General features: G+C 38.8%; 1 protein-coding gene across 2 annotated transcripts in view; it reads right to left on the reverse strand.

The window, feature by feature from the left end:
• The window catches only part of pbx4 (pre-B-cell leukemia transcription factor 4), a 26,268-nt gene extending 9,670 nt beyond the window's left edge, over positions 1 to 16,598 (reverse strand). Inside the window, exons 1-3 of one of the 2 annotated variants that reach the window (XM_025064700.1) lie at positions 15,090 to 16,598; positions 12,779 to 12,892; positions 10,612 to 10,685 (exon numbers count right to left, since the gene is read on the reverse strand). In XM_025064700.1, coding sequence (XP_024920468.1) covers positions 10,612 to 10,685; positions 12,779 to 12,892; positions 15,090 to 15,274 — 373 coding nt within the window. In that variant the 5' untranslated portion in view covers positions 15,275 to 16,598. The remainder of the gene's footprint in view (positions 1 to 10,611; positions 10,686 to 12,778; positions 12,893 to 15,089) is intronic. The other variant, XM_008329623.3, reaches the window with a different exon arrangement.
• Positions 16,599 to 18,581: the final 1,983 nt, after the last annotated feature.

Below are 18,581 nucleotides of genomic sequence, written 5' to 3' on the forward strand. Positions count from 1 at the left end.
CACAGTTGATCTCCGTGCTCCTTAACCAGTTAGCTCATTTACTGATCCAAGGCTCAAAATATGTTTGTTGCTGATCAGGTGAAACTCAATTGTTTGTGTTCTTTGCTGTCCGTTTATTGCGGAGTGCAACTGACACAGTGAAGAGGGCAAACTGTGGCTCTTCAAGCTTCTCACCTCTCCCCCCTCTCTTTGCCCCCACTCCTCATTATGGCCCCCAGCTGTAGCCTAATGCCCCTACATTCTCCTAATTACTCCAATTAAGCTGTGATTACCCACAGTTGCACTCATGCTCAGTCTAGTGGCCTAGCTGTATTATAGCAGCTGTTGAGATGAGTTAAGATACTGCACAGAAAAAGACCATATGACATGGCTGCATGTAAAAAAAGAAGAAAAAAAGACAGACTTCCTCACACAAACCTTCCATGGACACCCCTCTCCCCAAAACGACACCCCTAGGAACTAGGACTCTGTTTGGAGTTAAAAATTTATTTTGTTATTTTTACCAACATCCTATGCGGGTCATTTAAACGCTGATCATTGATGGTTAGATTTTATGTTGGTGTAAATAGCTGTTCATTAATTCTTCTTTCAACAGGAAGACATCTGAAGGCCTGCAGCCTGCCTGCATCCAGAAGCTGCACCATTATGCACACGTTACCACCCTAGCAGAGCTGTGTGCCATTGAGAGACAGAACGAGCAACACATACTATGAAATATTCAGGGTATCCAGCTGGGCTTTCACTGCATACATAATCATTCTCATTTCTGTGCAGCCAATGTAGAAAATGGTGTGCTCTACTGACACAACACGCAGCATATGAAGAAGCGCAGGTAAGGGTGAACCGCCTAACCACTACTGTAGTGCTGTACATTAACTGTAATGCCTTCCACACATTGGAATAGATAAGACTTAAACGCAGTCAGTATATCATTGCTCAGCTCACAGCACAAGCTTTATCCTTGTCTGTCTTTTCCCTCGCTAGCATCCCCTTTTTCACTCCGTCTCCCCAACACACGTCCCCTCCCCCCGCTCCCTTTCAGCACACCCCCACCCGCACCCCCGAATGCCCCCCCCCCCTCTGTTCTCCATTTCAGTCGAGTTCTCCATGTGAGCCGCAATCCCTCATGCTGTCAGCCCCCCCTCTCCCTCTCTCTGTAGACAGACAGGATTAGCATTTTAATTGCATCAGCTCCCTTGGGTATTCTCAGCCTTTCACTGGGAGAGAGCAAGGGAGCGAGGGAGTGAGAGAGAGGAGCAAAGAGAAGGAAAAAAGAGAGAGGGGGAAAAAAGGTAAGAAGAGAGGCTAGAAGGAGAACCAAGGAGAATTGAAAAAAAGGAGTCACAGGAGAAGATGTGTGTGCAAGAGGATGAGACTAAGCGAGAGACAGAGAGAGAAGGAGAGAGAGAGGAAGAGAGAGACAACGAGAGGCAATAAGAAATACAGAATTTTTAGTACAGACGTGCCAGAGATTGAGAGAGCGACAAAGAGAGAATTGTGAAAACATCTTTTTTTTTTTCTTTCATTAAAAAAGGGAATACATATTCGGTTGAATGACTGGAACCAGACTTCACCTTTGTAGTACTTTTCATGTATTAACAAATGCAATTTTAAACAATGCAAAACATGGAGAATGCTTGCTAAAATGCTGTTTTAGAAGAAGAAGAATAAAACAGAATTAAATCCCAGGTGGGAATCTACAAATTTAAACAGAATAAATTAATTTCCCCGAGTTTAGAAAGTCTGATGTTTGACCTCTACTCTATGGAATAGTTTTTATCAAAGTATCTCACCTAAAGCTTTACTTAATACAGTTACAAACATCTTGGACCATGTTTACAGCTCACCACTGAGTGAATTCAATAAATGCAACTGTCCAGTTGAGTTCCCTCATGATCTCCAAAACAAAAGACTTTAAGTCTATAACTCCACAGTTTAATATATCAACTACTTTTGTGTCCAGATGAATGTACCAACTCCCTATTAAAAGTTAAACTCCACTTATAACACCACATCAATCAGGTAACCAGGCAATGGATTATATGCTTTATGTCCTACTTTCACCTTCTTACGTATGCCAAAGTTCTTGTTTGTGCCAAAACACAGTAGAGAAGCTAAATCTTTATTCATCCTTATTTTGCAACACATGCATGGACATGGACAAAGTAGGTTTTTAAAACCTACTTTGTCCAGTTGCTTTAATTTAACACATTATTCATAAGAATAAGGCTGTTTTTTTAGGTTGCTTCTGGGATATGAAAATATAGTTGTTGTTTTTTTAATGTAAGGCTCTTTACCAAAGGGAATTAGAGATAAATTAGCAAATGCAACGGACTGAGTAACCAGCTCTTCTATGAGGATGTTTTTGAAGGAGCACAGTCAAAATTAATGAGGCCAACCCATATTTTGCTACTTTAGGAAACTTGTGCTAATCAGCGTAACAAAACTGGCAAAGAGGAAGAGAAAGAGAGACGGGGAGAGGGAGAAAGGGGTGGGGGTATGTATTTAGAGTAAACACAGTGTGGTCTGATTAAGGTGTGAATTGGAGAACTCACACCTTGGGCAAACACAACACTTCAGTCGAACACATCATCAATCAGCCCTTAATTAACTAAAGAGAGAGGCTTGGACACTCCTGCGATGAATACGTGTACCCCCTTGAATGGTTACACACAAACCGCGACGAACACAAACACACACACACACACTAATGAGGGATCAATGTGTGTTGTCACTTAATCTGCACAAATAGAGGCAAATAAGAAATATTTTTTAGAACAAAAGAATCACTGCACATATATACAGATTTTAAGAGGATAGGAGTAGACAAGTCACTAATGAATCAAGGGTATGTCAAACTATTGTTATTATTTTATTTTTCAAAATTGAAGAAAGAGCACACGTTGAAAAGCTGGCCAATTGCTACTCAACCTCAACCAGCCTTAGAGGTTACAAAGATGATTTGCTTGTTCTTCAGCTGTATGTCTAGCTACTCACAATTAACACAGTGAAGTGTCCAATTACAGAGCTCATGTTAGACTGGTGTAAAAGATAAGACCTTTAGGTATAAAACTGTAATGAGAAGAATGAAAAAATAACTATGCTGTTTCATAATACATGTCATCATCTGCCCCAAACTCTCCTTTTTTGTATCACTGCGTCCGTTTGTTTTTAAATTTTGTATCAAGGGCCATATCTGCTTCTTTTTAATACTTTAATTTCACCGACTGAGATTAAGTGAGAGTACTGTATGTCAAGTAGAAGCCACTGTTTGTTTGTTTTTTACAAATATGTTATAGTAGTCACACTATTAGAGACTGTAGCATTGCAATTATCTAAAAGTAATGAGACAGGAATTGACACAATATGTGGAGTCAGCAAATGGCAGTTTTCCATTGTGTGTCTATGAGATACTGTTGGGTGCAGAGTTACAACTCAGTTCATTGTCTCCGACAGTATCCCTCTTTCCTTTTGTGGTTAATGACAGCCCTACTTGATGTACCACAAGTCTCGGGCCACAGGTTGGGATGGCAGTTAGTCTCACTGCCTCGCAGTAAGTTTACTTTGTGTTCAATGTGTAAAAAATTAGTTTGAGTTCTAGGGTTTGACTTCTAGCACATAAACACACAGTCTAAAGATACTGTATATTATATAGTTGTGGGACAAACAATTCAACCTGTATTGTCCATTGCCTTTTGCTTCCAGTCAGCTGTGATTGGTTGCCACTCTTGAAAGGGTAAAAAAAAATAATAAAATGCATCTGCAACTGTAATAGCATGGACGACAAATTAATCAACTTCCACTCTGCATATGTGCAAAGAAAACACACGTGGACTGAGGATTACATTAAATAGCAGAACTTGTGACCACCATTAAAAGGGACTATACAATCGTCTGACTAACTGGAACATGCTGCTAGATGCAATAACATGACCTAATTGTCTCCCTTTGTATTCTTTAAATAAATATCTAAATATAAATATTAAAATATTTATATTATATCATAAACATTGTCCTGGATTACTACAGTTGCCTTTAGTAATAGTAAAAAAATACACAAAGGATGCAAAACATTTGCAAAACATTGAAAATGTGGCTTTACACAAGCATGGTACATGTATTTGGCAAAAAGCTCAATGACAGAATGAAGTGAAAATTAGGTGAACCACGACTAGCTAGAAATCTGTATTTAAAAAAAGGAGGATTCCAAATTGTGAGGATACTGCTTCACTAACATTTCACAACACAAGATACAACACATTTTTATCTGAAAGATAGAAAATATTTTGTCCAACATGTATTACGTGCCACAAAGGGTGAAGTTTATCAGAAACATTGAGCACTACTGAGCAAATGTGTCTAAATTCCTAACATAATATCCCTAGCTCGGTACCTGGAAAAGGAGACATGGAAATAACTATTTGAAATGTCACAGGAGGAAGAGGAGGATGATGAAGAGCACCTAAGCAGGAGGCTTGTTATAGCACTGCAAGGATCTTCCCCCAGTCAACTCTCATCAGGCCAGCTGCCTCCTGTGCTCATTAGCACAGACTCTTAAGGAGCTCCTAAAGACTTTGTGAAAAATGAACGCTCATTTGAGAGGTCGTTAATTTGCACTGTTATGCAAATTAGGTGGCAATTAAGCGATAGATCAGAAGAGCAGTGCCCATTTATAACAAGTGAACAAGCATTATGACACAGTAAGATGGTGCCAGGGAGATCTGAGGGTACATGGCTAGCCAGCACAGGTCTGATAAACAAGTTTAGTGATGGATAAGACTTTCTGTGCCTGTTATATGTACAACAGGTCAGGAGAGCAATTACACTTTGGTTCTTACAGCAGGATACACACCGCCATTACTTACCTGCAACACAACATAAAATACGTTAACAAAAAACTCAAAGAAAATATATCAGTTTGGGGTAAAAAAAACAAACCAAAAAAGAAAAAACTAATCCAATTAACCTTTTCTAATGTATTAGAATTTTTGTATGCCCTATATTGAGCACCAGGGTTTTTGAAGTGTCACAACACAACAGAATGAACACTGCTAATCACCACCACCAGCCCTGATATTTTCATTCTGACCCTGTATTTCTAACAGAGCGAAACACAGAAACCTACTGTATATAACCGTGTGCATTAGTGCTGAGAGGTGGAAGGCTCCCATCAATTGTAATTAATCCACAATTAGTCAGGATTAGGAACTGGGTTATGACATACTCCCACCTCACTGCCACCAAACCAATGTAAACCAGCTGAGACCACATTTACATACAGTGGTCCCTCGTTTATCGCGGTAGATAGGTTCCAGGGCCTGCCGCAAGAACTGAATTTCCGCGAGCTAGTGACACCATATTTATGCGCAGTAAAATTATGACGAGGAAGGTGATGATGACTTTTACTCCGCAGCCGATGATTGATTTTACGTCTCTTCAGAGGGTGGTGCCATTTCTTGGGGCACCTCTTCCACGATTTCCGAAGGTGTATCCGTAGTAGTAGCAGGGACTGGCTCTTTTTTGCGAGGCTGCAAAACCGTTGTTATCGGCAGTTGTTTCCGCTGCTTCTTCTTCCAGTCGAAGAGTAACTTGTAGGCAGTCACAACATCGTCAATTTTGTTGCAAAATTGGACCGATCGAACCATATCGTCGTCCCATTCCTGTGACATCTCTTGCAGATCCAAATCAGGGATACAGTATATTTTATATATACAGTTTCAGAAACCCGCGATGCCGTGAATCCGCGTAAGATGAACCGCAAAATAGCGAGGGACTACTGTACTTATAATTAAAGAGATGCCTGATTCCTTTAAGATGCAAACTTAAGAGCAGTGAGAGCAGGACATATGCATACGTATGAACTAGAGAAGTGAAGGGGTAAGAGCTCTGTGGGTGATCATTAACTAGTACTTAGTAATTCTTTGTCTCCTTTTTATGTAAGAATAAATTGCTTTTGTCCAGTAGGTTTTATAGTCTCAAGTAAGTCATACAAACGCCAAGTATGCAGGTTTCTTAGTGTTGCAAGTTTATTTCACTGCCTTTGAATTTACCCATTACTATAATTGAAATGCATTTATTGAACCTTCTCTCCTTTTATGTTTAGTTTTGGTTTGTTAATCAATGATAAAACTGATGACTGCTAAAGTAATCAGGTGTAAGAGGCAGGAATGGCTAATTCTATTACTATTATTAACTCAACACTAGTGCACCGATGTTCTAAGGATTGTCATATCATAAAACTAACAATTTGCTGTCAAAATATACAAAATTTCACAAAATGGAATTGGATTAAATTCAAAGTGACTGCCTTTTCAAATTATTTATTAAGGTAATCGGTTCAATCTGGTCAAAGCTCATCATCCATTAAAAACACTTTTGTTGCCCATATATTTTCCCCCTGACCTCTGTGAAGTACTGTTTTGACAGCAAAGTGAAATCTATGCCTTCAACGGACCTTGTCCGAAATTAAATTGCGGCAATCTTCTAAAGGTGAACAATTCCACTGAGCCTCTCTCAAGCCATGACAAAGACCAGACAGGAGTTCCCTGTCAATACACAGAAGCTCAGTTCCTACAGGAATAATACCACATGGGAAAATCAGTTGGCCCACACACCATTAGGACGAGGCTGAAGGTTGGGGTGCCTTGCCTCCCCAGTTTAAGCTTGGGTGGGTGGGTGTTGTAGCGTCTGTCAAGGCCAGGGGTCTGTGTGATATTAGCCGTCTGCCAATCTGGCTTGGGGAATGGACACCAAGTAATTACTCCTGCTCTTACTGCCTCATCAATCTCCCTGTATTGCTCCGGCACCCCCAAACACACTATCTTTTTCAGGCTCTTCTGCAAAGAAACGGGGAGAAGAGAGGTATCTAAAAGAGTAGAATGGAAGAAACGATGAAGTGACAGAACACCACTGAACCAAAATGAGATCCATTAAAAAGCTACTGGGAAAATCCAGTGACACCGCAAATATAGATCTAAAATAACCTTCCAGAAGTAAAAAAGGGGTATTAAACAAGAAGAGTGAACCATTCTTGTGTTTTTAAAAAGCTAAAAAATATGTTTGACAGAATCAACTGAGTTTTATTTGTGCTATATTTTTTATACCACAACAGCATTTGGCTTGAAATGCACTAAGCACCTTCCATCATAAAAATATAATAAAAAGCTTCCCACAGGTTTCTCGCAACTCATGAAATTTTATGGCTTAATCCCAAATTGAGCACTTTAAAAACTAATAATAATTAAGTACCTTTAATGAAGCATGTGAGCCTCTAGACTTCATATAACATAGCTCTTGATCATCATGGCATCCAGGTGAAATTGAAATGATGTTTCCATACATGTTGCTACTGACATGACTGACTTTTTAATCGAGTAAGTTTTAATCGAGTTCCATGTGAATAATGTTACTGTCTTGTTAATGACATGCATTTGTGTTTTGACAATTACAAGTCTATAATTTTTTATAGACTTGTAAAATTATAGACTTGTAATTCTATAATGTGATTTGAGCCATTTGGTGAAATTGTATTCAAATGTAGATAACAAAACACTGCAGCTCTTTTGTAATTACAATTTTACCCAATATTAACTCAAAAGATTAATACAATTCAACTCAAACCTTCAACCTGTAGGTTTGACCCATTAATACAAACTAATAATATACAAATATGTCCTGCTATTAAAATTGGCTTAAATAGATATTTGATGCAAATTTGCAGAATACTGGCAAAATAAAAATGGCCGTCTTAGTGTTTTTAAATATTTTAATTCAGTTTATGTATAATGATAAATTTAATGTCAAATCTATTGTTCATAACTGTAATGACCACAGACTTTCAGAATAACAATATCCTTCGTGTAAATGTCATTGTTGTAACATATGATTCATAAAAAAATGTTGCAGATTAACGGTATCCTGCAGACATGGTTATCAGATAGCTGATTTAAAGTCATACACAATGTTGGTGTAGGTTGAACTCTTCTAAATGAGAGGAGTTTCTTAGCACATATGTGTTAAGTAATTAGTATAGTGCCAGTAATGTTAATTAAAAATATATATACAAACATAGAAGAGCAGGACAAGAGCAGAACAACAGTATGAATAAGATTCACTGCTGGAAACACACGAAGAAAGAAAGCGGGGAGAAAAGCCTCAATCACATCCAAACTAAACGAAAAAACAAGAAAAAAAACAACTTCTGAGAGTAGCTGCATCGGCTTGTGGGAGAATTTGGCATTAGTTGTCCCATTGCAGCAAGATCTATTTTTACAGCAAATACCCATGGGATGAAAAACAGAAGTGAGTTGGAGCAAAGTCACCGGCTCCAAACTTTGATCACTTACAATCTCTCAGGGTGCTTAAATTTAGCATGTGAAGAGTATCTTTAACAACACAAAAGTACAACATGTTATGAAAATGCAGGTCATAATCAGCGTTAGAACCGTGAACAACGCAAGCACTGTTTTAAAATGGGGGTGTTTTAGGAGAGAATGGGGGGTTGTGGCATTTGTGCAGAACATTTCCTTTACAATGAAAACGATCTAACCAACTGCAGCACTCAGAGGAATTCACCTCCCATCCCCCACGCCCCTCCTCCCCCACCACCATTACATTACCATATCAAAGCACTGAGTTCAGAGCAAGTCTTCTCTTTCAAGAATGGGGATCGAGGCAAAGGGGAGGGGAGGGAGGGCAAGACCGAGGGAGTCAGAGTAGACCCAAACCAGCATATGCTTTTATCCGCGTTTGGAGTGTAGAAGAGAGAAAGAGAGAGAAAGAGAGAGAGAGAGAGAGAGAGAGAGAGAGAGAGAGAGAGAGAGAGAGAAGAGAGAAAAGACAGAAAGAGAGAGAGAGAGAAAATGGTGCATATGTGGGTGTTCTAACACAAGTGTATGTTTGTTAGTGAGAATACACTGCAGAAAATATGTGGAGATACTCATGGACTACTGATTGGATCTTCCACAAGCCGTACCGAGGAGAAGTCAATTCGCATTCCAGAGGCACATAATGGGGCCTGTAGGGGGTCTGTCGGAGTAGCACAGAAATGCCAAAGCAGGTACATAGTGCAGTTAAGAGGGCACTTTGTGGCAGATGGCCAGCAGAACACAGACAAAGGCAGGAATCACATGGATGGCATGTTCTTCTCCACCATAAATCTGTTGTTAACATGCAGTATCTCTGTGTCTGTTTTTCCTCCTCCCCTGCCTACTGTACGCCAGCCCCAAGTCACTTTCTCCAGTTTGCTAGGAGACTAAATGTGAAAATCAAAGTGAATGGCATTAGGGTAAATAAGACCACTGGTTGCCTGGGAAACAGTGTACCCTGCCCCACTCACTCAAGCCTAGCCTTTACTTTTCTTCCATCACTGGAGAGCAATAATACATTATTGACAGAGGGCCACAACAGGCAGCGGTGCAGCATTTCAAATTGTATTTGAACAGAGAGATTTGCTGTTAGAAGATACACAAGGTAAATGAAAGAAAGTAAAGCACACAGATAGACAAGGGGGGCTGGAAGAGGCAGAGAGAGATTCAGAAACACAGCCCATTCACGCTACCATAACCATCAATCTGCCATCTACCCCAGGCTTCCTCCTTTGAACCCTGCTGGAATCTGGTAGAGCTGACTTGAATAGTTAACAAGATGTGAATAAGTTATACATGTTTACAATGATTTTTTAAAAAAGAATACCAGTTATTTTAGAAAAATGTCTTACCATACAGCAAGTGCTTATTTCTTCGGCATAAATGTTTGCTTGAAATTTTGTGTTATTTATTAGAACAGTTTCCCACACTTGTTTCTGCAGTTAGCATTTAGTTGAAGCTGTTATTTTGATATAAAATGCATTTTTGTAAAAAAAAAAACAATACCGCATGCAGTCTCGTGTATCTTTTTTTAAAGGAAACCAGAGTCATACAGACATTCTACAAAGTAAGTAAACCAGAGTCATACAGACATTCTACAACAATTTAGTGGAAATCTGGAGACATGTTCTTTATAAGTCCGTAGGGTGTGCTTATGTTGATGGCACACCACCTGAAGATCATAAATGTTTATATAGAATCCAACCAACTTAAAGAGTCACTTCTCCAAGCCGTAGTTTTCACCCTCCTGTTTGAATGTGATTATTCTGGTTATCCATGTAGAGTTTAAGAATATCTAAAACTTACCAGGCTAATTAACAGAAACATTCCTAAATTTATGTTGTATACTTTAAAAAATGCAACAAAAAATAAAAGAGTTTAGAAGATTTGTTTAGAGTGTTCAAAAGTTCTGCACCACATTTGGCCACATAACTCAAGTGACAAACACTAAACCGATTGTTCAAGCTTAGAATAATTATTATAAATTAGTCTTAGCTGACTTGTAGTAAAGAAAATAACCAAAATCGGTTTTTTTTAATATGGTAAAAAAACAACATTTTTTTCATAATTGTTTGATGAAATAAATGTGTGCAATTAAATCAGTTCTTCACAGTTAATATTCAACATACAGAGCCCATCAGTGGATCAATATAAAGTATCTTAGTGTCAGGAGTACTGAAGCAAAGTAGTGTGGATGTAGCAGTCTGTGGAGAACACAACAAGAACACGATAGGGAGAAACTTACCTGTTTTCTCTTTGATCTCACACAGAACACTGAAGAGGGCTGGCTTCATTCTGTGACAGTTCAGGGCATGCTTCCTGTAAGAGAGGACAAGGGGTAAGAGAGGGGGAGAGCAGGAGGGCTACGATAAACAGACCTCCATCTCAAGTCAAACCATGTCCTCCTCCATAAGTCGGCAGGAGAGCAGGATGTATAATGCATGCCGAATTTAGAAATTAATGCAACATAGCAGGACAGCACTCTGATGTCTAAAGGTATTTCCACTATCCATACGCCTTTCTCCATGCATTTAGATCCATAATACTTCAGTCTGAACCTACAAGAGTAATCTTGTCATTTGGATGCTTTGCACTGTGGGAGAGGTAATGATGCCAAACCTCAAGGTCATCATTACTGAGCACCAGATTCCACAGTTAATACACAGTAATCTAATTTCTACCCTTTACAAAAGACCTGTTCCATTTAAGTAAATTGCAAGTTGATAGAAGAGCAGTATTGAGTTTCATATTTAATTTATTTAGAGACACCGTCTTTTTTTGCTCTGCACACCAACAGCAATTAAAAGAGAAATACCCTAACTTCAAAAGTTCACCTGCAGTTCAGAGTAATCCAAATCTTACAATTACAACCTCGACATACAATAAGCAGTCACTACTTATCCTTGCCCCCACCCCCCACCCTCTCATTCCTAACTGACTGTTAAATCTTGTGAGAGTTGTCAGAGTTAGAGTGCAACAAATTTTAACATGAGCCTAGCCTGGTTGATACCACTGTCTCCATCTACTGTACACTGCACATTTATTACAGAAAAAACTTGCACGCATAAAACTACAGAACAAAAATCTATAAATTTTCCAGAATAAAAAGTATCCATTAAATGTGACTTCAGTTTTCAGCCAAGAAACAAATTCCAACCCAGGTTAACTTTATCACATATGCAGTGTGTAATAGAAGGCTTTCACTCCTGATTTGCAAGTATTCCAGTTAAACCATTTGATTATGGAATAATTATTATATCAATCTCCTACAATTTATCATCTCCATACATGGGGGAAAAATAGTTACCAGGAACAGTCCTATTGTTTATCATCAAAACTATGACTCAAAAGAGGTGTGACCGTTCTCTGACCCAAAGTCAGCGTCTGGTAAGCTTCCTTATATAAACAATAGCTATTTCTATTTGGACCTTTGCCTCTTTTCATACTTTAATACTTTTTTAAAAAAAAAACAAACAAAAAAAAAAAACATCTTGCATCTAAGTTTTAATTATGCAGAAGAAAACTAAACCAAAATATTAACCCACACTAAAATGTGTTTTGTTTATGTTTCAGTCTTACAACAACAAATTTAAGTTTGAGTACATTCGTAACATCTCAATTCACACGCAGGTGGTGAGGAGGAAGGGGAAAAAACACCAAAACAATAGGGCGGACCTTTGCCAAGAGGTAGGAGGTAGCAATGTAAACAAGTTAACTTAAGAACAATAACCACAGGCTTTGGTGTTAACCACCTTTTATTGCTGTTTTTGTTCCACTTGAGTAATAGTGTTATAGTGAGTTATAGTGTTTTTACACTTTGCAGTAAATATTAAAAAAATGATATCAATACATTAAAAGGCACCACAATTTTATTTAAGAGGCCTGTAAAAGCAAACAACTGTTTGAATACAGATGTAATTTATAACGTACGTATGTTTCAGTCAAAGCCATTTTGACAAATTAACATGTGCAACACAGTCAGGGTTAAAATAAAAAACCAAAATAATTCCTGTTATTGAAGACCATATGGGGGAATAGACAGTTAAAAAAAACACAAAAGGCTGTTATGAAAAAAGAAGAAGAAAAGTTTCCAATTGAACATTACAAAAACACAGATGAAAGTGGTTTTGCTTTGTTTGACCTTAACGGTTTTAGTTGCTAACATCCTTAGCTGTAATACTATGGGGCCAAGGTGAACTGGCAAATTGTGCACCAACCACAGATGCTGCAAACAACTGCTAATTCATGAGATTATTAGGACAACATGATGTGAAGCTAATGTGTCTTCCATTAAATAAGTCATTTTGCCCACCATTTCTGTCACTGCTATATTTGGTTGGGGGAGGGAACCTTTTAGCACTGAGTATAAACAGGAGGGGCAGAAGGAGGTGCTCATGCGGTCCTGTACTGACCTGTGCTGGAAGTTGAGTGGCAGGCCACCCCCTGCCATGCACCCCCCTTTTCTCCCTCCCTCTGTAGGGTCGTCCGATCCACCCCAATGCACTGGCGAGTCCTCTGGCCAGCATCTGAACATATGGTGACAGGGTGAGAGGATGAGGGCGAATGGAGTGCAGGAAGTGTACTCTGCAACACCAAATTTTTACGTTGCCCTGACCACTCTCCATCCTAACACACTGCCACCCTGCATGTAAGGCCATCATGCTCAAGTTAGCTATCCTAGAGCGCAATGAGAGAAAAAATTATGTGTGGCTGACAATCCTAATCAGAATCAAGCTGGGATGTTGATAAATTTTACAATTTTGAGAGGTACCAGCTGCTCTATATTAGCAAATATGTCTATAACAACAGGCTGCATCTTTTCAACAATTTGTTCTGACCCCAAAACTAGGAATACATTTAAGTAAAAGTAGAAAAAAAGGTAAAAAAAAAAGAAGGGAAATGCTCCACGATTACCCATAGTCTGTTTGCCTGTTAATAATAAACATATGGTATTCATAACAATATAGCATGTTCAAAATACCTAAAGGTTTAAATCAACACTTTGCAAACAAGGCAGACTAGTGTGTAGTAGGTCTGCAGATCTAAAAAAGATTGCATTGTTGTTATGAGATTAATCTTGCACACTTATATAGCTAGGACATTCGATGAGATAGGAGTTCAGATCAATACATGCACACAAGGATATGTCCAGCACTTCCACAGCAGCCACACCTTAAAATACTTGTTCAGAATAGTTGGTTAACATAATTTAACATTTAATTTAAGATGCAGCAAAAAATAAATGTTCCCATTTAACCAATAGAATGAGATTTTTCTGGATATGTGTAAAAAAATACACAACTCATAAGACAAAACATGATGTAACTTACAGAATGGACCCAGTTTTCTCAAAATTAAATAAAAATGTACTTGGGCACAAAATTGAACCTGATTAAGTCCTCAAACTTGTGGTGAGGAAAATGTATTATTGCATCGTTCATAGGCTGCTGTTTGGAGCATCATCCCTCCCCCTCACCACCATCTCATTAATAGAAACTCGATTTGCGGACAGCTGCACTCCCGTACACATTATAGGAGAATTGATTGCACCCAGCACACAATGAAAAGGATGAACACCAGGGAGGGAGGGAGTGGAAGAGGAGTGAATTAATTAAGAGAACCAGGTGGTCAAATGTTGGGTGGAAAATCACTAGCTAATGACACATCACACTGTGGCCACAGTCTTGCAGTGGACCGTTGTCTATTGTTGAAATACTGACGCTTATTCTGAACTGACCTTATGCTCTTTGGGCCACATGGCAAATGAGTGCGAGTGATTCGCTGACTGCGATGCATATCCCCCCCCCCAACAATGATTTCCCCCCAAAACATGTCAAACGCAAACATTAAGAGACAAGTGATAGGAATGACTGATTGCTGTCATCACGGGCAACACAGCGCTGAAACGTTGGGCAGCTGACTAATCCGTATCCTTACCTTAATGCATCCGCTCATTTGCATTTCAATGACTAATGTTATCGACACTCATTGATGTAGAGGCGAATCAGATACGTGCTGTTATAATTAGGCAAACCTAATTTAGTATTGTCTAATTACTCAAATGGTGTAGCTTTTGATACATGACCAGGAAACTATTTTACATGGCACTGGCAACAACAGTTAACGTAACACTAAACGCTTATTTGTTGTTGACTAGACTTTGTGGAGTAAAAATAGATGGCGAAAAACATAAAGTGGTGTCGTTAACTTTCAACGGGTCTGACTGTAATTCAGTAAAAAAAAAATGTACAAGTTAATCGCGCAAAGGTAAATAAACAACTTCGTTTTCGAAACATGCGATCATCTAGTTTGGGGAAATTATGACTTTATATACGTTCATGTTCTACGTTCATAATCTGAACTTTTAATGTGTCACGTAATTAGTAAAGTAATTATGACGACGGCTACATATACTGATCAAGAAAACAAAACAGGATTACAACAACAGTTGGAAATGGACCACGTTTTGAATTAACAAAGAACCTCTTCTCAAGGTACAACAGCGCGGAAATGTGTTGAAGTTATTGTGTAAATAAAGGTGGCTTTGTTGTTTTAGAGTGGAATGTAAAGAGTGAAGAGGTGAGTGTTGTTTGTGTTGCAACCGTGAATTGCGTAATGTGAATGTTGCATTTAAAAACTAGGCTCAGAAAACAAAAGTAAAACATACACTGCTCACTTTAACACAGCTATCACGAGTGGAAAATGGCTCTTCGCTCGTCTTACCTGGCCTGTGCTTCGTCCAGGCTTTCGTCAGTGATGGCCATTATTTGCTGTAGGATATCCCCAATGTCTTGTTGGGGCTGACCGAGGGACTGCTGTTTCCTGACCGAGTCCGGATCGCCGACGTCGGCTTGCGATAGTCCACCGAGTCCGGTGAGACCCGTCATCATCCTGGTCTGATCATCCATACTTCAAAGAAAACTCGTCGTTTTCTTCAGTCAAATAACACGCACAAATAGCTAGCCTGTTAGCTAGCCAGCAAAGTATTTTCTGCGACAACTCATACAATAATGCGTACCCTTACCCGAGGATAACAATTAGTAAACAATAAAGGGTTGTTGTTGTTGTTGTCATAAAACCAACTGCACAAATAGCCTTTTACATTCGCGTGTTTCCCCCTCCTCTGGTCTATAAACGCGGTCGGGCTAGCGTTAGCTCACCACCGAGTGAAAAGCAGCTAGGTTAGTAGCTGAATCCCAGCAGCAGAAAAGCAGCAGGGACACACATGCACGGACTGTGTGAGCTTGCCAACAGCGCCTCGCACATTTTCGGAAAATACCCAGAGGAAGAAAATAACCGAGGTGACTACCCTCGGTTTAATACATATATACATATATATCACGATAAAAATGAAGAAAAAAATAATAAAGCGACAAAGCTTTTAATGGCCTCCCTACCAGTCAGAGATGTGCTATTCAAACGGTACCGTTTGCCATTGTTGTGGAGTGTCGCGCGACTAAGTGGGATGATCTGTGCTGCGCGAGCGCGTTGACCATTGAACTCGTATCAGCACCACACAGAGCTGGAGCCTGTGGGTTGGTCTGTCACTACTATAGAAAAGACCCCTATAGATGTGTAGATGCATGAGCACATTTATGCCCGAAAACAAAGTGTTAAGTTTTCCTAACACATCCCCGCGGGTCTCCAAGTTTAATTGTCCCTCAGTAACAGCCTTAATAAGGTTGCTACCACTGTTACCGGTCTTCTTGTATGATAATGCCCCTAAATAGGAATTGAAAAACCCACGTCTGGAAGAAAAACAAACCTTGATGGTAATTATGTATAATAGTGTTAACTTTATGGCCATGACCTTATCCTGTTTCATTTTGCTCCAAAAGTAAGAAGTCAACTTAAAAAAAAGATAAAATGCATTTTTTTAAAAAGGCTAAATAGTTTCTGTCGCATAATTCGGTATATAAGCAATTGTTTGCAACTGATAGGCATTGCATTATGTAAAATTCCAGACATAAAAGTAAGGAAATGACTCATAGTTGGAGAAGGCTGTGTAATACATTTCATAGCAAATATAATAAATACAATTTTGTTTTAAAGTCATTTCTTTTTATGGGGCAAAACAGGGATGTGGGACAGGAGTTTCGTTTGAAAAATAACTGATACAATTTATTTTGTTGCAGACTATTGTTGCAGTGTGTGGTTCCATTTCTGTTTGCATATAACTTAATGTTACTTGAAGCTACAGTATGTCTTTCCCAATTTACAATGTTTATATATTAAAAACATGACAATACTTGCTATGGCAGGATTCAAGTCTTGATTCTGATTTTTCATCACATTATAGAACCTGATGATCCAAATTGAAGAGAATTTGTGAATATGGCTTGTGATTGATAGAACATGAACATCTACTACAGGCTAGGCAATGGTGAGCATTGTTAATATCAACAAATCCATGGGCAGGTTATGTGGGTGCTGTGGGCTGTAGAAACCTGTAGGTTGGACTGGTGTTTGCTGCTTTAGAAAACTTTAGAAATTATAACATAGAGTTAAGATAAATTTACTTCTTACAACAAAATGTGTTTTTATGCACATCTTTGCAACAACAACACACAAAACAAATCATACAAGGCAATAGCTAGTTGCCAAATTTAATTACCAAAATATTAATCCATAGTTCTACTTCATACCCTGAAATTTATAATAGAAATCAGTAATGGGTGGATGCATCCAATGGCAGGACAAACCCAAGCTCCTGTTGGATCATAGGACTGTCAATCATGCACATTCCCCATATTACCTCAGTCTGTCTAGTTTTGCTCTATAGGTATGATTTAATTCATTTGTAATTTACAAAATAACATTAGGGTTTTTTTTAGAAGTTAACCTAAAACTTGTGATTGAGAACAAGCAAAAGGCAGACCCACTGCCTTTGGAATCACAACAATATGCACCGATTTCAATAGCTTTACGTACCTCAGAGGCATGTCTTCCTGTTTCTCACAATAAACTATGACATTAATATGGCCTCTACCAATTGTTAATTAAAAAGTAACATCAACACCTACCTTACTGGGCATAATAAGGCAATACCAGTGCACACTAACCTAGGGACATCATTCTTTCGACCCTGATGAATGAAACATCCCATCAGTTCTCAGTATGAAAATGTTGACAGCACAGATTGAAAACAAGTGTCCTTGTTTTTTTGCAAACTGGGCAATTCTGTTGTAGTTTATCACTCAGATCCGAAAGACAGCTTTCCAAGATGAATGACTGGCCCAATGGAGGTGGAAGAGAGCTACAGCCAGTCTTGTTGCAAAAAGAGATGATGGGTGTGCATGAGGGAGTAGGACCAAACTGGCAGTGGTTTATGCTGACTCTCCACACATCCATCTAATGCAATCTGTGGCTAATCAATCTAAAGTTAGAGACAACAAGAATAGAGAATACAGCACACAGTAATTGTTCTTTGAATGTGCATACAGTACAGTGCACACCACAGCTCAGGCATTTCATCTGGTATCACAAACTGCTGTTCTGTACTGCTTCACTTTTTTCCCCCAGTAAAATACATGGAAAAACCCAACAACTAAATAAACAACATGGATAAAAAAAACAAACAAACATATTTTTCTGCAGAAGTATATTTATTGTAATTATGCCTAAACATTCTCTATTTATAGCTCTATTGTCTTAAATGACCTGCATTGGAAGCAAAGTTATCAGTGGTCTCGTAAATATTTAAAGTTTTATCGTTTGTGATTCATCTAGGATCATTTCTGTGAAACCACTATTCATTTGAATGCTAAAGCTGCCCTCCTCTCACCCCACAAGACATCAAGCCTCATTTTCATCTAAATAAGAATCGATCTCTCCTGCCGTGTAGCATCCTCCTTTACTCACAACTCTTATGGTCACAACCCCACTTGTCTTCTCTTCTCTTTACTTGTCCTTCTGCCTTATATCCCATCTCTTAGACAAAACAGGGAGATAAAAAAAAAATACAACGCAGAAGATCATAATTGCAGAGCCAGCATCATTCACCCTGTTTACAACACTAAATAAAGATTTTATTTTTTTAAGTGTTTTGAGTAAAACGAGCATGGAAATTAATTAGTAAATGGCTCAATGAGATAAGTGATAATGAACAAAGCTTTGGCTGACTGGTACAATGTCAAAGCTTCGTTTTGCATCACTGACTGAGCCAAGCAAGATGGGGGTGAGTCACTGTGGGGGAGGGGCCTCCTACAGAATGGT

The sequence above is a fragment of the Cynoglossus semilaevis genome, chromosome 17, assembly GCF_000523025.1.
Source record: "Cynoglossus semilaevis isolate Cse_v1.0 chromosome 17, Cse_v1.0, whole genome shotgun sequence".
NCBI lineage: Eukaryota > Metazoa > Chordata > Actinopteri > Pleuronectiformes > Cynoglossidae > Cynoglossus > Cynoglossus semilaevis.